Raw genomic sequence first — 25,245 nt, forward strand, 5'->3', positions numbered from 1 at the left:
TTGGCTAGCCCAGATTATTTATATCTGTTGTCGAATTAACATCAGCGATTCTGGTTATTATTGAGCCTAATGCCCTGTTAAAACACCCTACCTTTCTTCAACTAACTCAATCAACATCTAACCTTCACAGAATACCATATACTGCTTTATGCTCTCTTCCGTTCTTGGTTCATGTTTCATTTTCCTATTGTAAAACACCACATTTCGCTAAGGTAAGTTAGGTCTGTGCTCTATAAATCCTTCTAATATGAAAAACTATACGCCATCAACATATGGAAGCTCCAATACCAGTGTTCCTCTACCAGCATATCTACTGAAGTTCTGGGATTGTCAAACGCTGCAGTTCAGCTATTGTGCCCTGGGAAACTTTGAAAATGAGGGATTGGACAATCTGAAGTTTTTAAAAATAACCTTAACATCTCTGAAAATATAGGGTGCCTCTGGCGTGCCATTCTCCTCTCTGAACTTTTACTTCTATATGATTTATAAAATTAATATAAAAAGTCCATGCCTATTCCTTTATGATACCATTCAGGGGCTTTGATTCTGGGATTGTATTTACATTAGACACTCTAGTTGGAGGTTTAGTTGGTCACATTAAGCCTACAAAATCCAGTAAATGGTAAAGTTCTGGAACTGGATGATCTTAAACCTCAAATATAGAAAGTCTATTCTATTGTCTCTGAACCCCTCAACTTTTGGGTTGAGAACTGCTGGATCCCAGTTTATTTTCCATCCAATGTGTAGGCTGTTAGAGAGCTCCACTTTGAGCCCCAAAAATGCCCTAGTTTATGTGTTTCTTCTCATCCAGTTTCATTCATAAAAAGACAGTGTGTATTAAATGTGGTAGGTCCATTTTTCAGCTCCATGATTTTGCAGAGTCCTTGTACTGGCCTTTGCTCCAGCAAAATTATTGAAGATAATTTCATGCCTAAACTATTAGAACCAGAACAACTAACTTCATACATTAATGTGAATTCAACTGTCTAAATGTGTGTAGATTTGTTTTCGTATACTGCACACACATTTACCAGTAGTTCTGCCTTGGTGACATAAGAATAATCCACTTCGTAGTTTCTACAATACATCCTTCATGCAAGAAATGCTCAATATCCACACTATACAACACAGGAGCAATCAGGTAATCAATTAGTATTACTATTATTATTATTCTTTTTTTTTTTTTGAAGTGGCAGTTTTCGGTGATTCTCGGACTCTAAAACAATATATGTATCGAACATGGACCCACTCTTATCCCCTATGAGAAGTAGATGGATTCTCAGTGGGATTATGAAGGGTGGCTTAGATGAAAACATTGCCTAGTAGGGAGATGCTGTACTACTGTATGTGTAAACAAACATAAGTAAACCGCTGAGGCCCAAGTACATCTTTCAGGGGTTGTTCTAACTGAATCCTCAGTGGATTTTTCCCCAGAGTGGCATGGACAGAAAGAGCAGTGTGACTCCCTGATACTAACGAATGCAATCAGTTAAATCATCAATGACTGTGTGTAATGTTCGCAAACATTACAATAAGTAAAAAATAATTAAAGGGGTGGCCATCTGCCCAAAGAATCTTGGCTTTGATTTAGAAGGACAGGCAGGCAACTCTCCAAGGCACATGTAGACACCCACAAAGACTATAATTAGCTGCCACCAGATGAAAGCTTCTTCAGGGCTAAGCTTAGGATGATGGGAAACCAATGGAGTCTCTTTCTATTCTCAGGTCATGCCAGAGGTTTTCCATTGTATTCACCAGATCTACAATTTGACTGGTCATTAGGGTCTGAGGCCCCATACATTGTGCCAAAAAGCAAACATCTAGGGAAAGGTCTGGTGGCAAGGGTAACGTTGGCACAGCTAGAGTGCTATTCTTGGAATTCTGCCCCTACACAAACAATAAAGAGCTCACTTCCCATATTCACACTGACATGACATTTACGACAATATAGCATTTGTTTGTCAAGTTTAGCGAAGGGTCTTGTCTTATAGGTGCAGGAATAGCCAGAAATATGATTTCTCATCTTGGTCTAGTTCCATTAGTTTGGCCACAATTGGCAAACCACGTGAAAATATGAAGCTACTGATTATCAAAGATCTGTAGAACCATTTTGAGATCAGAAACACTATAAAGGAAAATACCTGGAATTGAATGACTAAGGATATAACTGAAATGCAATGATCAGAAGGCACTTATGTAGTGGTACGTGGTAAAGTGATGACAAGCCAAGCAAATCTTAACTCGTCTAGAACAACTCGTACAGACAAACCTGAAGAAGGAACTGAAAAATAGAAAAAAATACAGATAATGTGGGAAAAAGCATTGCTATCAGACATTGAGTCTTTGACAGTCTTACAAGGTCAGTAAATATTTGCGTTGAACAATAAAGAAGATTATACCATATTCTTATCAGGTAGAAATTTTTGGAAAAAGTAAAAACAAACAAAATGTTGGGATCAAGGTTGAATACAAAGGCTTTTGTAGCTGATATTCTCTTAAGGACCCAACAGGCACTACGACATTCTCAGAACAAAGTAAAGTATATGTAGTCCTTTACTTCTCTAAGAAACGTTACACCACTAACACTCCTTAGACCCAAATCAACAGACATAGTTAGGTGCAATCTCACTGTTGAGAATACCAGATGACAAATGAGAGGAGGAGGCTTGCTAGAACACCATAGAACACTGGAAATGTATTGATTCTCTCCAACACATTTTTATGCAACACATCAGAATTTTTTAGAAATACAGTTTTATTAAGTTCTACAAAGCTTGACTTAATGAAGCAACTGATAATAACACTCTGAAATCTGCATGCACACATACAAAAACAAGAGGGTTGCTCCTAACAACACGCACCATGTGTTTTGGAGATAATGATGAGAAGACAGACTAAAACATGGGTTTTACAAATTTGTTTGGTAATCTACTTGCTTTCTATTCAAGCTTAATGCCTTCTATTTTTATTACGTTTGAAGAATACGTATATGCCTAAACAGTGAGCCTCTACGGAGGTGATAGCAAACCTCAAATAGCTTTAATGGTATGGCGCTCTTCCGACATCCCATTTTTAAACAGGCAAAACCTACCGTTGTCTTTATGATCTCGAGTCAACAGATCTGTTTTCACAACTTACTTCATAGCCTCCAGAGGTCTTCTTTCTGGCTCAATTTGCTTTTTAAGCGTTGTAATCACAATCTTCTCTCGCTGTCTAAAATACTTGATAGATTTTTCCGCTGTGTGACAGTACTACTAAAATGTCACTTTCTAACCACATTTGCTACAACCCATTCACATTTTACCCAACTGGTGCCATACTCCCTGGTAACAGGCCTCTCGCTGCAGCACAAACCCGAAATAGTAACCTATTGAATGCAGGACTAACTTTTGAGACTTTCATTTGTCTTCTTGTATTTAAAAAGTCCAAATCACAAGACAGTCCAATAGGTCTAGCAGCAAGGAACTTGGCTGGTGGAAATGTTTCCAAATGTTACCCTCTACTACTAAATAGAAGCAGATCTGGCCACAATCTTCATGCCAGCAGGAATCACGCATTGTGCAAATCCTGATGCACTCTTTTAATCCGGACTGCTTAGTACTCGAAGTCCAGGCACTCTAACAGGTACACAGGGTGCTTCAAACACTTTAGGTGTTAAGAATCAACTATGAGGAAATTACGAAAGAAACTATATTGGTTAGCTATAGAACTACTGTATGTCAACCGTATGGTACTCTCATTTTGCCGTGTACTTGTCAAACATTTTTCATTAATTTACCGTTTTCTATACATCCAGAACACGGTTGTTATTTACAAGTTCTATTGTTTGTGTATATTCATGTAAAATATACTTGGGTCATCAGAGTACATTTCAGCAAAACGAATTCTAACAGGACAGCTAATCAATATCATTGCCAGTAATAAAGAAAGGCTAACATGTCAGAACTTACCAATATCTTCTATTTCCTCCAGATAATCATTATATTCATTTAGACTTCGAAAGTCTTCCTCTCTTTTATTATATCTTTAAAAAACACAATAAAATCAATAAATAAAAATGAAGTTCAAAGCATTCAGACATGAAAAGACTAACAAATGGTAAATAAGTTGCGACTCTGATAAATTAGAGAAAATATAGGAATTGGGTACACAAAACTGGTCCTGCATTAGAGCTCATACTAGAGAAAACAGCTGTAATCTATTGTGTCCAAATGCGTTTTTTTTTTTGCTTCAGTATCTTGATCAGTGGTCCACTTAGAAGTTTGTGAAAATCCCTAGTGCACATAGGACTGCAATTTACAAGAAGGCCAGTAAGTTAATTTTTAATTGTTGCTTTCCACAGAATTTACAGTTTTAAGCTCAGAAGACAGACAGATGTTTTCTAATACACTCTTATCACATATGTTGCCTTTCCTATAACAAAATTCCCGAATGCAACTCAAAATACTTTGTTTTAGTGATATTAAAACATATGATTTTATTTTGTTTTGTGGAAAGATGAAACGTATGCATTTTCTTAAATAAAAACCATGGGATGCAAATATGGTAGGAATAAACTTGGAAACAAAAAACATAAAATGAAAAAAATATCAGACAGGATAAAGGTAAATAGAAATGGAAAAGGGTAACGAAAACAGTTAAAGTATGACACAGGCAAGAGAAGGATCAAAAGATTAAGACCGGGAGAATTTGTTAGATTAAAGCAATTAAACTATTATTTAAAAAAAATAAAGAGGGAATTACGTCGGAAATTAGTGAAAATTATAAACCAGGTTTTTTTGAGAAAAATATATATTTTTTTTAAAGTGAATTACTCCAAGATTAATCAACAGTGTTTAATCCCAGGGTGATTAATTAACTCAACATTAGCATCAAACAGAGTAAACAGGTTTGAAGATATTTTATTGGATAAAAGGGCTGTTGGTCATTCATTCATATAACAATGAGTCTGTTGAAATATACACAAAAAAGGTGTGCAGCAGACCGTGATATTCTTCTCTTCCTCTTTGAAGCCTTTGTCATCGAAATCTGGTTTCTTCCACAGACCAGACTTTCATAACCCTTTACTATATCGGTATGCAATAATGAAAACTTTAACTTTCCATCAAACGGTGAGGCGGAATGCAGCCACTAAAAGACTATGCAGTACCTTGTTTTGTTTAAGGCCACTAATTAACCTGAGCTCCATCCCCTGGTAGCTATGGCACAGAGCAGACAGGCTTAAATTAGAAGTGACGTATAAAGTATTCTGCAGTACAAGAACAGTAATAAAGTTGTAATGCCAAAAGTTGAAGCCAAAAGATTCCTAATGAACAAATTCTTACCTTAATTTGGCCGATGTGCATTTGTGCACAACCACTGATCCTACAACAGGTGTTGATTGACTCTACATCCTTGTTACCATCCTGTGTTTTTGCTCTCTGCTCCTCTCGGATGTAAGGTTTGCCCCCCCATAGCAGCCTGATATTGACCTGTTTATTTCATTACTCGCTGTGTACCACCTGTCTTTGATTATTGTGACTATAACTGTTTAGTATCCTTATCTGATATTGTTACTGGAGCTGTATTCTCCCTCTCTTCTCGTTGTGTATCACCTGTATGTGATTTTTGCGACTACAACTGTTTGGCATTCTTACTTGATATCGCTACTGGAGTAGTACTCTCCCTTTTATCCTTTTGTAAAGCGCTCTGATATCCCTCGGGATCTGGTTCGCACTATATAAAACTTTATAAAATAAAAAATAAAAATCCAAACCATAAAAAACAAATCACAAAATAAATTAGAAAAATAAAGTAAAATGTAATATACAAAATGACACCAAAATAACAATCCAATAAGGGGAACCAGAGAGATGAATGTTTAATATTTTAAATAGCGCCAAGAAGAAGGAAGTGGCAATGACAGCTAATGGTTGCGGCAGACCCATTCGTAGGCGCAATTTGATGCTGACTGTGATGGAGCATAGTCGACAATACTAACCAGGTCCGTCTTGGTCAAAGATGTTAACATCTGACTTTAGTCATTTATGTCCCAATACACCACAGCTGTAAACTTCTATAGGCCCCAGGGGGTGGCACTTGGAGACTCTCAAGGGGGCAGAAGTCAACAGGAAGGTTTAGTCCGAGTCCAATTGCAACTGGTTAGTTGAGCAGTTATAGGAAAAAGCCTCTTGTAGCTTGCTGTGCCCCTGTAGCTTTAACAGGAGGTCAACCATATGACCCATGGAGTCCACTTCTTTGTCCTGGGGACGGAGAGCAGGTCCAGTCTTCTAGGCTCTTCTGAGGTCTCAGACAGCAGGTTAAATCCTCTTCTGATCTTCCACAAGAGTGTTCTGAAATTGGTGTGTAGAGATGCCAAATGTAAGCCTGGCACAAGTTAGTGGATTAGAATCACTGCTGGGGGACGCCCTTACCAATGAGGTAAAGGGTACCGGAGCTAACCCTACCCACTTTATGCATTTTCAAGATGCCAAAGTCTTCATCCTCATTAAACTCGGAGGGCTGGGTGTGTGTAGAGAGTGTACTATTTTTATTCCAAGTGTCCCATATAACACTTAAATCCAGTTTTAGACAGTCCCTGTACGACCAAGAAACTAAGAGACAGGCATCTCATAGAACAAATTTGACCTTTCAGTAACCCGACAGTGGATACACACAAATTGTTTTAAGACTTTGTTTCCCTCCTTTGAAGTACATAAATGTTATACGTCAACCCAGCAGACCTGTCAAGCAGGTCCTGGTACTCCAGCAGGACCTGACACTGCAAAGTCTACTGTGATGGAGGTCATTAGGGCTACGGGGACAAAAGAAGGGTCCAGGTCTGGGTGTTTTCTACACATGCTTGTAACAGGGTAGGGCTCAATAAAGTTAAACAAGTTCTTGAGGTGAGCTTACTGGCCAAAGGTAAAACAACACCTCCCCACATCTAAGGCCTTTTCGTCTCTGTCCTGGTGAGCAGCTCACACATCATTCGCGCCATCTGAAATGCGGATTACTGGTGGCCAGAAGTGGGAGAACAAAATGCAGATCTAGCTTCCAGGGACTTCAGGCAGGGCAACAGTATGTTCTTTAAAAGTAATCTTTCCAAAATATTTATTACAAATCTGACTTCACCATGAAAATGGTCTTGTAATAAATATTTAAAGAATTCTGAAAATACATTTGTAGCTGTGTCATAGGCAGACGTAACATTTAGTAAACTTAATACTGTATCCCAATTCTTTCCTATGGAACAGTCAACCCTGTTACAGTGAAAATAGCCTTCAGGGCTTTTTTACTGTAAGGACAATATTAAACTTTAACATGTTCTATGTTTAAATAAAATGCAAAGTGCTTCTGGGCAATAAGTTTACTTACGGGGTGGCTTCTAAATATTTTAAAGGAAGAGTTAGGCCTGCCAAATTAGGTTATTTTGACTTGTCATTTTTCAAGTTAAGACCTGCACAGTTAGGCAAATGGTGGCAGGCCTGCAATCATGATTAAATTGACACTGTTGTGGATAGCACAACGAGTGCTTCAGGCACTTATGACATTCAGCTTACAGGCCATGGGTACAACTTGGTACCTGTTAATCAGGATTATACCAATTTTATCACGTTGAAAGGAGTAGCATAAGCAGACATTAGCAGAGGTATATTGCACAGAGTTCAGGGTAACTCTTCTAGAAGGGCAAATTTCCAATAATATCCATACAGAGCACACTGTTAATGTAGGAATAGTATGATGTACTGAACTGGTTGATCAGACTGCATTGATCAGCATTAAAATGAAGTGGCAGGTTGTGCCACTAAACCACTCAAGACCTATATAACTTTTTCTTTTCCTTTTATGGTTTCATTAAAATGTATAAAGCGAAAATAACGCTATAGGGTATCTGACAGAAGGCAAGGTCAGGATAGCCATTTCTGGCTTCTGTGCACCAACTTCCTGTGTTCTCTTCTTTTAATCATATCTGAGGGACAATTCTTATAACATCAAAAACAGGGGGGAGGCAGAGGGAAATGCTAGGTCCACCCTCTTGATGCAATAGTAGATCTTCAAAATCCGAGATGTCAGATAAGGAACCTAGCTGAAAAAGGATGGATTTTTGGTCAGTCTGAGTCAGAAAATCTGTTGGAAAGGAGAAATTTCCTTTCTCGAGTCCCCTCACTCACCAGGGTTTCCCCACTGTGACATGCTTTAACATAGGGACCATCTCAATCCGCTGCGGACTGAGGCGTGCAATGACTTGCGACGTTACGTAGGCGCACTATACAGTGAGGAGTTATGTGTAGTGCAGTGGTGTTGTGGAGTGGAGTGAGTTAAAAGTACCTAACTAGTGGGCGAAATAACTTTATTCTGGCTCCTAGTTGGTATGTAAAAACGGGGTGAGTTTCTAGGGGGCTTAGCTATAATGTGTTAGGGGTCCCTAGTAAACGTCAACATGTTTCGAGCTTCCCCAATGCTCTTCTTCAGGACAAACACAGGTTCCAGCCGAGTGTGTACCACTCCAATGGTGAACTAAAGTGAGGTAAAGTGAAATTTAAAAAACATGCTGCAACTAATAAGCGAGCGTTAATAAGGTGGCCTGCACAATTCACCTACCAGTTCAGGAGTGCTATCCTGCAACTGGTACCCCATCCTAGGGTCTGTACTCTTAGGCTTGGCCGGTGTCAGGGGTGAGGCTGCCCTCTCATCGCCCCTCCCTTTACTGCTGCCCGCACCCTCCCACCTGAAGTGATGTACCCCAGAAGACAAACCAGAAGGAGCACTGTTAGCAGTCACCCCTTCCTCCAGGGAAGGAGGGACACCCTGAACCTGGCCCTCCAACCCAGGGTCTGCACCTTTAGGCTGGACCTGTGTCTGGCAACCCAGGACTTCTGGGTGAGAACACCAACACCTTCCCTCATGGGAAACACACTTCACCCAGGCCAGAGGTGGCCTCACCAGGGTCACTCATGGGGTGCTCTGACCTCAGAGCTGGCAACCCTTGACACACTGATCCTGCCACTTAGAAATGTGTCCCCGCCACCCCTCTCTCTGGACTCATACACCATCCCAACTGGAGACATTCTACCTGACACCAGAACTGGTGAGAAGCTTGTTAAAGCAGCCGCTCCCAGCTCACCTGACACCTTGGGATCCCCTCTGGGATGACCTCCTGTTAGAGACCAGGCCTCCCTCCTGGTGTTCCTTCATGGAACCAACCAGGCCTTGAGATAGGGTTTTGGGCACCTCAGGACACAACCCACTTTTCCTCTCAGACAGGACATGGGAGCCTACACCCCTCTCACTACTCTAGGACCTATCTGGGCTACCACAACCCTCCACTATCTCACATGGCTGGGGAAAACCTGATCCACCTCCTTCGGGATCACCCCCAGATGCTTCTTCTGACCCTCTGGAATCCACTAAAAGGTCCGACTCTGGTGCAAGCTCCCTGTGGTCAGAGAACTCACACTCTACCACGTGTTGGCATAGCTCTGGAAAACAGAGACCTCAAATATGCTCTTCAACAATTGAATCACAGAGCCCAACACAGGTGTTAACCAAGGTACCCTTTGCCTCACCATCCAGTGCTTCGCACACGTACCTCATATCACTCTCCTGAGACTGGCAAGAGAGTGTCTCACTGTCTTTGTCACTCAACCCACACTCTTCTGGGTGGTCTCTACACTCACACACCAGGACTTCTACCATGGGGTAACACCTCACCCTGCACCTCTCATCTAGAGTCAGTAGAGTGGCCCTCCCACCACTAGGATTATGATCCCCTGTGCTAGTTCTCCAATCTACTTCAGGGACACTGCGGACCAGTGCAGCCACTTCATAAACCTGAATCCCCCAGTGTACGTAGACCCCCTTTGTCAAGTCAGGCGCCACATCTCTGTGTGTGTGTACTTCTCCCTCAGCACTAGATAACCCCTTTTTGCTGCTACCATTGAAGCTGGACTCCACCCTCCGGCCCAGCCACGCTCACTTCCAAAGCTACACACATTTCTTTTTCAGCGAAGGCTCGCTCTATCTACTCAGCCTCCGGTCAAAAGCATGAATCCAAATCCTCTCCTCACAAGCCGATCTTTCACACAATGTTTCCATCTCAGGGCCACTGCCCGCTTGGTATTCTGGCTGGAGATCCCCCCTCAGATTCCTCCTCAGTGTCATCTGATAGTGTTGCTTCCCAACTTAGTACCTCAAAGCTATGCAGGACTGCTTCAAGATCCTGCCTTGTGGATCTCCTCTACACAGGCAGCCCATCTCCTAACAAAAGGCTTTATTTTCCCTCATCTTGTAGATATGCAGGTGCCAAAATTTGATTTCCATTTTGACAAGGCCCCACAGGGGCAACAACTAACCAGAGTTGCAACAATCAAATTCCAAAGGGAAACAGGGAAAATATTTATGTGGTTGCGTAATGGTCAGCACTATACTAGTAGTGTGCACCAATCACTGTATGTTAGGCCCAAATGCAAGTCCAAATACTCACCGCTGACCACCAATGTTAGAAGGGGGGGTCTCTAGTTGGCAATGGTTTGCACCTTTGCCCAAGTAGGGACCCTTGCTTCTAGTCAGGGTAATGGAGTTACGCACTTAGACAACCCCTGCTCACCCCCTTCGTAGCTTGGCACGAGCAGATAGGCTTATCTCAGAGGCAGTGTATATATAAAGCATTTGTGCACACATACAGTAACAGTGAAAACACTACAAATGTACACCACACCAGTTTAGAAAAATTAGTAATCTTTATCTAAACCTAACAAGACCAAAACGAGAAAAATTCAAAATAAATGTACCAAGATATCCTCAAAAATAGGTTCTTCACACAAATAACTCCACCTGGAGCTATTACAATGTTGTGACAGAAGGGAATCCAAAGTACGGCGCTGACCGTGAGGTGCGCAGCATTGGGCACAGAGTCACAAATAGCCCCAAAGAATAGTACCTTGACAAACGGACGGTGCACGGCATCAGGAAGGTGATGCTTCGTTGGGGCCAGGCAGCGGTAGTTCCTTACGACCCCAGGGGAGGTGAGGCCTTGGTTCCTTACTGCAATGCAGGGGAGGGGAGGTGTCCGTTCCTTATTGTTGCCAGGGAGGTGATGTAGCGGTGGCGGCGAGGCATCGGTTCCTTACGACGGTGCGGTGTCGATGGATTCTGGAAGTCACCAACGTCAGGTATCGACTGCCTGCATTCTGCTCTTGCACAATGTGCAAATCCGCACAGTAAGTAATCCCTTCAATGCCAAGGACCACTGGCGCAATGTGTACTTTTAAATAAAAAATATAAATTTTGGGATTTCGACAGTGCTTATTTTCATACATACGCACCTTCATGCAACAAACATTCACAAATAACAAGCATCTATGGAACCAAAAGGTCAGCAGCCAAGGCTAGTCCTACTGGCTTTGCCGCTGCTTGTTCAACAATGCTCCTCTCAAGGAACATCGGCAAACCCTATTTTCTATCACTGAGGTTAGCCCAAGCAGGTTCCAAAAGATTTCCATCCATTGAAATTGCCATCGAGCAAATACACTTGTGTCCCGCATACCTTATGCATAAAGACATCTTGCATGTCAAACAGGAATTGCCCTATCCTAGAGTCTTTCGAAAAAAGTAGGGTGTTGCCAGGTTTGCCCTAGAAACTGCCGCCACACCCCACTAGACTGAAAACTGCAGCAAAGTCACATCTTGAATCAGGGTTTTTTTTCTGCTGTCCCCCAAAACCTCCTCCACAGCTGTTCCTATGCAAGATTACATAACATGTGTGAACACAACCACTGGCACTTTATGGTAACTGAAATTATTTTCGGCTTCTTAGCATAGAAAAACTTTCATTCTCATTATTATACACCACACAGATCCCTTCACCTCTTCCACTACCCTCATGTAAAAAAAAAAAATAAGCAAATATATTCATTAAATTACATTAGTTTTTTAAATCACACTCGAATCATGAGATCTCTAAGCCGGATAGGTGTGCTCCTGTTCTGTTTGCGCGGTCCAGTGTGACACTGCTGGCATGCACAGATCATAATCAAGCAATACATCACTGAAGGTAAGTAATTTACAACATGGCTTGGTGACTGGCGATGCCATATTTAAAGTGACACAGCCTTCATCTTAAAATGGGGATACAACCAAACAAACAACTTCTGCTCGTGGTGAAAACTCGGGATTAAGGGAGCGGTACAAAGGATCAAAGCTATATTCATGCTTCTAACATACATTTTCTGACCAATCGGAATTGTATACATTTTTTAATCTGTTGTATGGTAATTTTACCGCCTCAAAGTTATTTGGCCTTCACTGTTACAGGATTATTTTTGCGTAAATCGTCCTTACTTTGAATAAGTACATTGGATAGCTTGTGTGCTTGTTCATGTTTTGTTCTTCTGATGTTGGTAATGTGAACAATGCCCTGAGAGGAACAGCAGCTGTAGTGTGTGTAAATAAGGCTTTTCATACGCATGCAAGGCTAGAATCTGTTTACATGCACACAGGTTAAATTATCACCACGCACAACATGTCTTCCATTGTGTCGGCATGCGTGGACTTCACGAGAAACTTGGTTTCACTTCCACGAAGAATCCGAGGTCAAATGCAGCTCGGAGCAAGGTGAGAGTGTGGGGCTAGGCTTGGTAGCCGTGTGCTGTCCACGGTGGCTCGTTCGTACATCAGGCACATGTCATCAAACGTCAACTCTAGATATTAGGCCGATATTGCCCGCTGGTGAGCGCAATGGTCTTTTCATTAATTTATTCAATAGATCAGGGAGAACGAAGTAGTTGTGTCAACATTTCTGTCAGTGCAGCATGTACAGAGGAGGTATTTCTTATACTGACTCAGAGCAAGGGTATCAGTCTGGCCTCGGAGTTTACTAAAACTGTGCAAAAGGTATGTCAGAATGGTCTAGGGAATCCTTTCTGATTTGACCCAGACAGGACTATGGCTAATATTGTTAAAACAAACTTTGAGGTAATGCTAGGAATAAAACTGTCTACATGCCTGATGTGCTGAAAGAGGTTTTAAGTAGACCGTATATTAAGGGTGAATGGTCTACAGCCCCGGGCCACAGTCGCTCAGATGTGCTTGATCGTCCACAGACTGCTCTAGCATGGAGTGGACTGAAGCTTTCGACCGAGGGCAAAGAGACAAAACACACTTTGATGGTGAAGATAAAATGGGTGGACCAGACAGTATTATTTCAGATTACTCTGGGATCAGTTTGAGATGATTTTGAGTCAAACAGATCATCTTCAAGCAGGAATCCACAGACACCATGATTGTGGAGATCACTTTCATGCCAATTGCAAAGGTTTAACTTTAGCTCATAGAAACCGATTACGAAAACCTGGAGGTGGAAATACTGCTTCAAAAAGGAAAGAGATGGGTGGGACTCTGGGATGTCTACAGCCGAATAGGCAGGGAGGGTTCAGCAAAGAAAGTCCTAGATATTATTTAGGACCTGAAGGACAAAAAGAATTGGATCCATTCTAGGGAAGTGTTTACAACTCCCTTTTGTTGAGCGCGGATGATTAGCATGGCATGGTCAATGGTACTGACCAAGAGGAATGGTTCTTTTAGTTGGAGTGTTGCGGTTTCTTAAGGCTGTTCCAATGGAGATACTGGCTGATTTTGTTCTTCTAGAGGGTTTGAAATGCATGTCGTTTTCATGCAGGGAGCAAATAGGTTCAAGGGGTCATTTTTTTTTTTAGGTTTAAAGTATTTTATTGCATTATGGAAAACAATACAAACAAATGAATACAGTCGCCTCAAAAGAAGTAGTGCAAAGTGCCCGCCACAGGAGCGCCATCAGCGTGCAATATGCTTCAGATATAACTTCCTTCCGGGCATAGTGCCAGTTGTGTATGCGGTGACGACAATGTTAGGAACCAACAACCCCTTCCCCAACTCCCCTCCTCCCGTCCCGCCCCCCAAATCCCCATCCCCCCTCCCCCCGTGCTGTGCGAATGTCCCGCATCCCTAACACTTCCGCAATGTGTCCATCCCTCATGTCAGACTATCCCCCCGGGCATTCTAAGTGGATGGGTTAGCCAGGGAGGTTAGACGTAGTAACCGAAGATATCGGGGACAGGTAATTTCTCTCAATTCTGACTGTAGTAAGGTATGGAAAGGCAGCCACAGCTCCTCAAATTTATCTACCTCACCCGCCACCATGAGGGACAGCTTCTCCATTCCCAGAACGTGCCACAACCTATGTAACCAGCCAACAATGGTAGGGAGCGTGGTGGTGCGCCAGTAAATGAGTATGTTCTGAATCGCTGAGCCCTAGGCGATCGCTATCTGCCTACCCTTCCTGGACCTCAGAGGATACATCAGGCCATTGGGCAATCCGAGCAGGACATAGGCTGGGAAGTGAGGTAGTTCAATGTCAAAGCACTGATCTATCTCATCTAGGACCTCCTTCCAGTAGGGACTCAATAAAGGGCAATCCCACAAGATGTGTGTAATTGTGCCAACTTGTCCACATTCTCGCCAACAGGTGTTTACAATGTTTCGGTTCATGTCATGTAGCCTCTCAGGTGTATAGTACCAATAGGTGGATATCTTGGTGAATGTTTCGGTGAGTCCGGTGTGATACGCAGAATGGCGCGCCCGGTAGGAAATGTGGTCTCATTCCGTGTGGCTCAGTGCCCTTCCCAACTCCCGCTCCCAGCGTTCCCGCCCGGGGTTGTAAATGTGGAAAGGTGGGGGTTGCAAGAGCTTGTATAGGTCTGAAATAAGTTTGGAGTCCGAGGAGCGTGTCGCCAGCCACGTCTCATATGGTGTGAGCTTTCGGTCAGCTAGATCACGCACCTGGGGCTGAAGCGCCCAGTGACGCACCTGCAGATATCGCATTCGTTCGGTCTCCGGCAGGTGGTATTCTCGTCTGAGATCCTGAAACGATATGGCACCATCCGGGCCTTCCATATGAAACAGCGCACTGCACCTAGCCGCCCGCCAGTGCGCGAAGGCTCCCGGTTCCATCCCAGGATGGAAGTCTGGGTTTCCAACCAGAGGCGTAAACGGTGACGGGAAGGTGGTGAGTTCATGCTTAGCATTCACGGCGTCCCAAACCCGTAGCGGGACTCGCGTGATAAAGGACGCATAGAGGTTGGGAGGGCGGTGAGTTCTGCGTAAGAAAGGTACCTCCTGCAGGGTCCTACCGCCTGGTCTTGGAACAGCCAGTGCTTATCAGATTCCCATTTGCTCCACTCCACTAAATACCGCAATTGAGCCGCTTGGAAGTACTTGTGCAGATCCGGTATGCCAAGTCCATCGGACTCGGGTGCTAGCGTGGACAAGGCCCTCTTGAGTCTGGGCTTGCGGCCTTGCCAGACAAAGCGCGCGATGTCCGCCTGAGCCTGCCCGATCCATCCTTTCGGGGGCTGAAGCGGTAGGGCCCTAAATAGATACAGTACCTGCGGTAAGAGAGTCATCTTCACCGCCGCTATTCTGCCCAGCAACGACAATGTACCTTTGTTCCAACGGGACAATTCCTCCTTTATCTTGTTGCCTAGGGCTGTGTAGTTGGCTGTCACCATGGCAGGTAAAGAGGGCGCCAGTAGTAAGCCTAAATAGGGCACTAGGTCCTTAGACCAGCGCATGGGGAAGAGGCTCTGCAACTCCGTTCTCGTAGCAGCGGTCAGCGAGATGTCGAGGGCCGCCGATTAACCCATATTCATTTTAAAACCCGCCACTGCGGCGAAGGCTTCCAACTCAGCGATGCAAGCAGGGAGCGCCTTTCGCGGGTCATCAAGTGTCAGGATCACGTCATCCGCGTATAAGCTAACGGTGTGAATATACCTCCCCATCCCAACGCCTGATGCGTCAGGATTCTGACGAATCCTCTGAGCAAATGGCTCCATATAAAGAGCGAAAAGTAGCGGCGACAAAGGGCACCCCTGCCTGGTGCCACACTCTATCGCAAATTTTTGGGAGCTGCAACCATTCACCCGTATCACTGCGGATGGGAATCTATAACAATTGAATATCAAAGTGCGAAACTTCTCACCTATACCCAATTTACAGAGCACCTTCTCCAGGTATGGCCAATGCACTCGGTCGAATGCCTTCTCCGCGTCAACCGAAAGAAGCATTCGTTCCCCAGGAATACGGGAGGCCTTTTCCAGGATATGGACCACTCTTTTGGTATTGTCAACTGTTTGTCTACCGGGGACGAACCCCGCTTGGTCCGGATCTACCAGCCCCGGCAGATGAGGTGCTAGACGCGCCGCTAGAATCCCCGTGTACAGCTTGAGGTCCACATTCAGAAGTGAGATCGGCCTGTAGGAGCCGCATTCAGTCCGGTCTTTCCCCGGTTTGGGGATAACCGACACCGTCGCCTGGAGCAGGTCCGGGGGAATAGCCCCCGGTTCAGAAAAGGAGTTGAAGAGTCGCGTCAGCAGCGGCGCCAGTTCTGGGCAGAACGTCTTATAGAAAAGTGGGGTGTAACCATCGGGTCCCGGGGCTTTCCCATGTTTGAGTCGGGAAATGGCCGCGATCACTTCCTCGATCCGAATGTCCCGCTCCAAGTGTTCTGCCTGTTCCGGGGCAAGGGCGGGAAGGTCGACTGAAGCCAAGTAGTCGGCCTCGGCTTGCGCCGAGGAAGGCTCGCCCGTGTATAAATCAGCATAGTAGCGACGGAAACCGTCCGCTATCTGGTCATCCTCCGTGGCTGTCGCCCCATTTGCAACCAAGAGCTCCTTCACCCGATGGTTTTGGTGTTTCACACGGAGTTTATTCGCCAGGAACCGGCCGCACCTGTCACCGCCGGTGTAGTACGCGTGTTTCAGGCGCAACGCCGCGTATTCCGCTCTATCAATGTCTAGTGCAGATAGGAGTTTACTGGCAGCTTTAAGTTGCCTCCAGACTCTAGGGGCTCCCGTTCTCTGATGCACCTGTTCCAACTCCCTCACCTTGCTCGTAAGTTCGTCTCTCTTTTGTTGCCGTTCCCTATTCTCCGCTGAGGAAACGGCGATAAACTCACCGCGGAGTACCGCCTTCAAGGCGGCCCACTGGGTCGCTCGGGTGGTATCATCATTATCATTGTGCCGCCGGTATTCGCCAATCGAGTTTCGGATATGTTGCACTACAGATTGCCTATGCAGTAGGGTGTCTCTGAGGCGCCAAACCCCTCGTGTGGGAGACACCGGTGGTAGCTGGAAAGTACCCGTTACCGGGGCGTGATCCGACAGTGTAAGAACCCCCATTTCGGAGGTCGTCGCGAGGTCGCAAAGCGGCCCCGTCACAAGAAGATGATCTAATCTCGCATAGGACTTGTGGGCATGTGAATAGTAGGAGTAGGCTCGGGCTGTAGGGTGGAGGCGTCGCCACAGGTCATGCAAATCGAGATCTCCCAAGCGTGATTTACTCAGTTGCGAGATCTCCCCTGTTTGTGGGCGACGCTGCGCCGATCTATCTAGGGATGAGTCAAAGACCATATTCAGGTCCCCTCCAATAATTATGTGCCTATCAGGGGTGGACGCTACGTCTTCTAGGGCCGCTTGTAGAAAGCGGTCCTGATGGTCGTTGGGACTGTATATCGAGCCAATAGTAAACACCAGATCTCCCATCCTGACCCTGTAAACCAGAAGCCTCCCTCTTTGCTCGGTCACTTTGTGCAAGACCTCCCCCTTAAACTTCCTAGACATTAAGATTGCAACCCCCGCTGTTTTGGTAGCCCCAGAGGAAAAGAACTGTACTGGGAATTTCGGTGATCGCAACCTGTGGCAGTCTTTGGCTAAGAGGTGGGTCTCTTGCAAGAGACAAATGTCAGCCTGAGTGTGTTCAAGTAGGGATAGCACTGCCCTCCGCTTGACCGGGTTGTTCAGCCCTTTCACATTAAGAGTAACTATCTCAAGGGCCATCAATGACAATTGTAAGGGTAGTGCTTATGAGCCTGTCGCGGTCCCGGGGGGCCGTCGCCAGTGTCAACAGTATGAAAGATAGTGTGAAGTGAAAGCAAGTGCTACAACAGTACAGCACGGGTCCCGGGTCCATGTAAAAGTGGCGTGAGATCAAAACAAATGCAACAACAGTACAGTACAGTTCCCGAACCCCCCCCTCCCCCTTCCTAGGAACTACCCTCCAACTTCCCAACTCCACTCCACTCCACTCCACCCCCCTCTCTTCCTTGCGCCCCCTCGAACCCAAAACCCCCCAATCCCCCCCTCTCCCTCCACCCTCACACCCAACCATTCAAAGAACACCATTGTCCCAGTCTGGTCCGCAATGGACAAGTCAGTGGAAAGTTAGTTAAGTGGACGTCCAGCCACAACCCATGCCCTCCCACCGCTGCCCAGCCCCGGAACCCCCGCACCTGCTATGATGATGAGGCCAAAACGATCTCCCCCCGGAGTATGCTCAGGCCGTCAAGGCTATATCACCAGACGACGTGTCCCTGATCACCTCCTGTATCGCACTGTCTCTTTCCGCACGGGCAGTGGGCGAATCTGGTCGCTGGGATGGAGGCGGGGATCGCCACCTCTGAAGCGTCTGCCAGCCGTCCCTGGTGCTGCGGCGGCGGCGAGGAGTGGGAGCTTCATCATCTGTCGCGGTAATTCCCAGTACTCCGCAAGCATCTTGGAGAGACGGAAGCTGGTGGAGAGTCCCGTTCCAACGAAAAATGAGCCGGAAAGGGTGGCCCCAGGAGTACTGGGTGTCATGTTCTCGCAGGAAATCCGTGGCTATTTTAAATGACTTGCGCTTCTGCAGTGTGATCGTCGATAAGTCCTGAAACAGGGCCACTGGGTGACCCCGGAACCGCAGGGGCTGCTGTCGCCGCGCTTCACGGAGAATCCGCTCCTTCAAAGGGAAATCCGGTAGGAAGGCCAGGATATCTGGAGGCCCTCCTTGGTAGGCCCACTCTGTGCGCTCTATCAATTCTCACAGGGAAGTCTCCGGGTTCGCCCAATATTTCGCGAAACAGGTCCCGCAGGTAGGCGGCCGTGTCTTCACCTTCTTCTTGAGACGGCACGCCCCGGACCCGAATGTTGTTGCATCTGGACCTGTTCTCTAGAACCTCCTGCTGCAGATGCGCGATCTCCTCATCCCGTGAGTGGCCGGCTTCCTCCACAGTGGACACTCTTTCTCCAAGGGAGTCGACCTCCCTCCGCACCTTGCGGACCTCTCCGGCCACCTCCTGCTTCAGCGTTTGAAAGTCCTCTCTGAGGGAGCTAAACAGTGACTCCAGGAAAGATCTGGTCACCGGAGGTTCCCCCCCTCCGCTCCTCGAGAGGTGTTCGAAGGGCTCGGGGCAGGCTGGCTCCTATCTTGTCTCGGGGCGCCCCTGACTAGCATTTCCGGCAAGGTGCGGTCTCCCTTCTTACCCCCTCTGTTGCCTGACATTGTGGCGGTGGGGATGCGCGGCAGGCGAGATGACCCTTACCAAGATCTGCGTGGTGTGGCGGTGCCAGGAGTCGAGGTGCCTTGCAAGGTCCGGGCACTGCGGCGCTCCCACGGGTGTCGTTTCTCCGTCTCACCCCACCCAGCGCGCCCACAGAGCAGCGAGAGCGCCGACGCAGTGGGCAAAAGTGGTCCGTTCTCCGCAGCAGGTCGCCTCAGCTGCGTCGTGGAGCAGGAGTAGAGGACTCGTGAGTGTTCAGGGCACTAACCTCTCCTCTAGTCCGATATACAGGCAGCGTCACCTCCCCTGGAGTCAGGGTCGCTCTCCACAGTGCGATAGCGAGAGGTATGTCGAGAAAGTCCCCCTCTCGGCGTCTGTCTGCCACCTCGGGCACCATGCCTGGCTGCGCGGAGTTCAGGGGGGCCTGGAGGGGTGCACCGGGGGAACCCCGCTTCAACTGCCGGGCTTCGGCTCCGCAAAGGGAAGGCTAGCAAGCAGAGGCCTACTTCCGTTCGGGCCTGCGGGCCCGCGTGATGATACTGCGTCACAGGCCTGGCGGAGAAATCCCCTCGGGAACCAGGCCAATGCGGGGTCGTTATTCGCGCCCCCAGCACTCAAGGTGTCTACAGGCACTCCTCGGCACAAACTCGTCCTCACCCTCCAAGCGGGGCTGTTGACAGGGAGGCCGGGGGTCGGCGCACAGACACCGGCCTGCAGTCCTGCCCGATCCCCGGACCGGCGTGGCGGCCTTCCGTCGGCTCCTCCCCCGGCTCACTCCGGCCAGAGCTCCGCTCGCTACGCTCGATGCCTCCGACTCCAGGCCTCGCCAGTGGTGCGGGTTGGGTCCGCCTCCGTTCCGCAGGTCTCCGCTGCTACGCCGGTGCCGGTCTCTGACGTCCCGGCGGGTGGCGGAACACACGCCCTCCGGGTCTCCGACGGCGCCTCAACCGGCCCTCGCTCCGGGGCCTTACCGGTGCTGCGTCGCCGGATTTGCGGGGCTACAAGGGCTTCAAGCAGTGCCACTGTGTGCCCGACCGCACCAGGCGCCGTTACCGCTGGATCCGGGGGAGATCAGCGCCACAGAGCGGTGCAAGGGCTTCGGGTCCACGGGAGCTCACAGAGAGAGCGTCCTCTCAGCCCGCCATCTCGGCCACGCCCCCCATTTTTTTTTTAAACACAAACTTTATTGCAAGTTATCACATTTTACATCAGGAGTAAATCGCATAGAATGACTGTGTATGTGAATACTCAAAAAAGAATAGGGACTCACAGTGAAACGGCTATAGAGCAGGTTGCTCACAATATAGCACATCATCATTGAATGCATTAAAACATATAAACAAACATTCCAACCCACTCACCCGTAAACCAAACATTTGGCACCTAGTGTGTACACCTTTTAAAAGGCAGTTTGTGCGCTAGGAGTCTGAGGGTCATACGCAGAAGCTATAGTGAACGATAACTGTCATGTTGCCGATCTGTGCACTGAACCCTTCCAGTCAATCAATCAGAATATTTGTAGAGCACGCTACTCACCCATGAGGGTCTCAAGGCGCTGAGGGGGGCAGCTACTGATCAAGCAGCCAGGTCTTGAGGAGGCTCCTGAAGGTCAGCAGGTCCTGGGTCTGTCGTAGGTGGATGGGGAGGGTGTTCCAAGTCTTGGCGGCAAGGTGGGAGAAGGATCTGCTGCTGGTGGTTGTTCGGCAGCTGTGTGGGATGGTGGCAAGGGCGAGGTTAGCGGAGCTGGCGGTTGGGGGTGTAGAAGGTGAGTCGCTTGTTGAGGTATGCTGGTCCGGTATAGTGTAGTGCTTTGTGAGCGTGGGTGAGGAGCCTGAAGGTGATCCTCTTGTTGACGGGAAGCCAGTGTAGGTCCTTCAGATGGACGGAGATGTGGCTGTGGCGGGCGATATTGAGGATGCGGTGTGCGGAGGCGCTTTGAACGCATTGGATTCTCTTCTGTAGTTTGGCCGTGGTTCCTGCGTTGAGGGTGTTGCCGTAGTCCAGCATGCTGGTGACGAGGGCCTGGGTGACTGTCCTTCTGGTTTCGTGGGGATCCATCTGTAGATCTTGCGAAGCATGCGGAGGGTGTTGAAGCAGGAGGAGGAGATGGCGTTGACTTGTTGGGCCATTGGCATAGCCCACTCAATTGAAATGGGTTTCTTCCAGAGGCCTCGATATTCTTCCCTTCTGAAGGCCTTGCTTTGAGCCTGTCCCCATCGCAGCACCTCCTCATGACATCTATTCACCTGAAGAGCCGTAGAGGCCTTCCAGCGCAGTGTGATCAACCATCTTTTTAACAGTAATGTCAGTCCCGTGAAGCGCACCATCATCCTGGTACACTTGGGCTCTGAGTGCAGTCCCAAGACACACATGTCCAGAGTATTTCAGTAGTCTAGGCAGTCACATTCACCAATGTTGTTGCAATGGCTCCCCAGTAGACAGGACAGGGCATGACTATATGATGTGCAAGAGGTCTCAGCCATCCGGGGACTGACAACGAGGACAGGTTGAGGCGGCCACGAGGAACATTTTACTAATTGTATGCAGGGTTAAATAAGCTCTATGTAAGGTAGTGAACTAGATGAATTTAAATATTGATTTCCGTTAGACTTTTTGGGGGTATTCCAGAATGCTAGCCCATTCTTTAGCTATTAGCTCACTGGCGAGATCAACCTCCCATTTAGCTTTTAAGGTCGTGGGTGGAATGTCAGGCCTTACCCAAAGCTCCCTGTTGAGCCATCGTATCAAGTGCCTACCGTGTCCCATGGTATATAATGCTTGGAGGAGCTCATGTGTCTTGGGTTCTACACCTTCTGAAGCCCAATATCCCGGATGATACAGACATGAGTCAGAAAAAGTGTCTTGTCTTGGACACGTCATGAGTGTGAACAAAGTCAGCAAGTCTCATTGACATGCCATCCAGGAACAATGTGCCCACCGCTGTCACCTCGCTTGTTCCCACGGGTCCATCCTCTGTGCTGTCAGTGTGCCTGAATATGTGGGGAGACCGCGGAAAAGGACATTGGGTGCCTGTGTAGAGGAATATCTCATTTCCATCCTGCAATACGTTAGGGCCGTGCACAACTAAGGTGAATCCATATGCGGCATCCAGACACCGGGGCAGATCAGCATATGCACCAGACCCCTGTTCAGCTCTGCAGTGGTATACCCTATTTTGGGCAAATTATGGCTGGCCAGCCAGTACGAACGCCATTGTAATTATATGGCTATGCAATAGGCCTTGAAATCAGAGGCTCCCATCCCACCCTTGGTGGTCAGTAAATCAAGTTTTGTTAAACCAACTCTTCGATGTCCTGTAACCCATGTGAATTACATTAGAATAGTATTCAATAGTAGAAAAAACAATGCCAGTATTACAACCGGCAAATCTGCAAATTGAAATAGTAGCTGGGACAGCATAACCATATGCGCCAGGGTAAAACAACTAGCCACTGACAGAGGTAGTGTTACCCAGAAACCTACCTGGGATTGAAGTGCAGTGATCGCCTGAATAAGATTACATTCCAGTATATCTTGTGGATCTCGATACACTTGGATCCTCAAATAGAGAAACGTGCATGGAGCCATGGGTATATATGCCTCGCCAAACTGGAAGGATCGTCCGGTGTATGTGCCCACAAATGAGTATGCACAGGACTTATTTGCGTTATTGAGTTCAGATAGTTCCCCGAACCTCGCCAGCAGTTGGGATGGGTCACTAAGGTCTTTCAGCAAATCCTGCAGGTAGAGGATCATGTCATCAGCATATAAAGATATAGAATGTGTTACGTTATTGAGTAGGATCTTCCGATCCAGGACTTACTACCTCATTTGCTGCGCTATGGGTTCAATTGTCAAAATAAAAAGAAGAGGGAAAAGGGGGCAACCCTGCCGCATACCATGTTGTACGTGATAGGGACTTGGCATAGAAGGCCTTGTCCTGACCGTGGCTGTTGGTGCCGTATATAATAGTTTCACCCTGCAGATGTATTCCGGGGTATTTGCTGCTAATGTAAAATCCCAGGCAATTGTACCAAAGGTTTGGCAGACCTCCAGGGGCAGGTAACTGGCATAGGGATGACAATAATAATAATAATAATAATAATACTGAAGCTTGTATAGCGTAACAGCTACTTCAAGCAGAGGTGTCCCGGCGCTGTAGCAGCAGGCATTGTGCGCAGAAGAGGCTACGGCACTAAAAACCCATCCTAATCAGCCCCAAAGAGCCAAGTCTTCAAGGCTTTTCTGAAGCAGGTCTCTGATTTAGCCTGGCGGAGGTTCCCAGGCAGAGCATTCCACATTATGGCTGTGCCACCCAGACGTGCTTTCGCAAAGCGGGGAGGGCAAAGCAAATTTTGAGAGTTCGACCTCAAAGCTCGATTTTGCTTATAGCAGCAGAGTCTTTGTTGAAGATAGCCGGGGCATTTTCCATTGAGAGCCCGGTAGGCCAAAGTCATGGCCTTGAATTCGATTCTTTTGGCTACTGGGAGCCAATGGAGTTCATGTAAATGCGGAGAGACATGGTGCCGAAACGGTATGAGTCCGACCAGTCTCGCAGCCGCATTCTGTATCATCTGGAGGTGGCAGATCTAGTATTTAGGAAGGCCAAGGTATAAGCCATTTGCGTAGTCTAGCCTAGATGTTACTGTGGCATGGACTACGGATTTGCGGCAATCTTCCGGTAGGAAATTAAAAAATATCCGGAGATTTCTTAATTTACTGAAGCACATAGCGGTGACCAGCTGAATTTGGGCCAAGAAGGAGAGGTCATCCTCCGATCTCACACCTAGATTTCTGATATTAGTGGCGGGGTAAGGCGGTGGACCCATTTCTAATGGCCACCACAGATCTGAAGTTGGCACTGGGCCCTTTCCGAAGAACAGTACCTCTGTCTTTCCCACATTGAGTTTTAATTTGTTTGTTTTCATCCATAATGCTATGTCTCGCAGACACTCTATAAAATTCTTAAAAGTGTCTTCCGTCTGCTCTTGAAAGGGGAAAACCAACTGGGTATCGTCAGCGTAGGAGATCGCTTTCACTCCCCAGTTGGCAATCAAAGAGAAAAGCGGAGCTAGGTAGAGATTAAAGAGTAAAGGGCTCAGTGCTGAGCCTTGAGGGACACCACACCAAAGATGTTTGGGTTTTGATTCAAATGGTTGTAAGGCGACTCTCTGGGTGCGACAGCTTAAATATCATTTCAGCCAGGTCAGCACTTTCTCCCCAAAGCCTCCATCTTGTAGTCTCTGGACCAATATGGTATGATCGACAGTGTCGAATGCCGCAGACAGATCCAGGAGCACCAGCAATGCTGATGCCCCTAAATCCAGCGACTATCTCACTGACCTTGCCACTTCGAGAAGAGCTGTCTCTGTGCTAAAACCCGGCCTGAATCCGAATTGTGTATCATGCAGAGAGCCCTTGCTCTCAATAAAGTTAGTCAGTTGGCCCTGGATCAGTTTCTCCAACATTTTACCGGGCGCGGGAAGCAGTGAGATTGACCTAAGATTGTTGAGATCTCCTGGGTAACCATTTGTTTTTTTTCTCAGGGGGAGAAGCGTTGCATGTTGCCATTTGTCTGGGAAGACGCAAGTGCCAAGAGAGGTGTTCCAGATACGAAGTAGCGCTCCAGTCAAATGAAGGGACAGCATTTTCCAGAGTTTAGGAGGGCACGGATCATCAGGGGAGCCTGATCAACATTTTTGAATTTCAGCTAATGCATCTTGAGGCGAGATAGGTGTGAAATTAGTAAACGGAGGCCCCTCCACGGCTCCCAATGGTGTAGCTAATTTCTCTGTTGCCTCTGGTGTCGTGAAGGAGTCATAGACCTTTGCAATTTTATTATCAAAGAAACTAGCAATATTTTCACACAAAGCTGGAGACAGTATCACTTCAGTCTCTATTGCTTCAGGCTTAAGAAA

At 47.0% G+C, this 25,245-nt stretch overlaps 1 protein-coding gene across 1 annotated transcript in view; it reads right to left on the reverse strand.

The window, feature by feature from the left end:
• Window positions 1-25,245, reverse strand: part of MNAT1 (MNAT1 component of CDK activating kinase) — a 669,332-nt gene that overhangs the window by 469,353 nt on the left and 174,734 nt on the right. Inside the window, exon 3 of the mRNA XM_078662088.1 lies at window positions 3,951-4,024. Within this exon, the coding sequence (XP_078518214.1) occupies window positions 3,951-4,024 (74 nt within the window). The remainder of the gene's footprint in view (window positions 1-3,950; window positions 4,025-25,245) is intronic.

Source organism: Lissotriton helveticus, chromosome 9 (assembly GCF_964261635.1).
Source record: "Lissotriton helveticus chromosome 9, aLisHel1.1, whole genome shotgun sequence".
Classification (NCBI taxonomy): domain Eukaryota; kingdom Metazoa; phylum Chordata; class Amphibia; order Caudata; family Salamandridae; genus Lissotriton; species Lissotriton helveticus.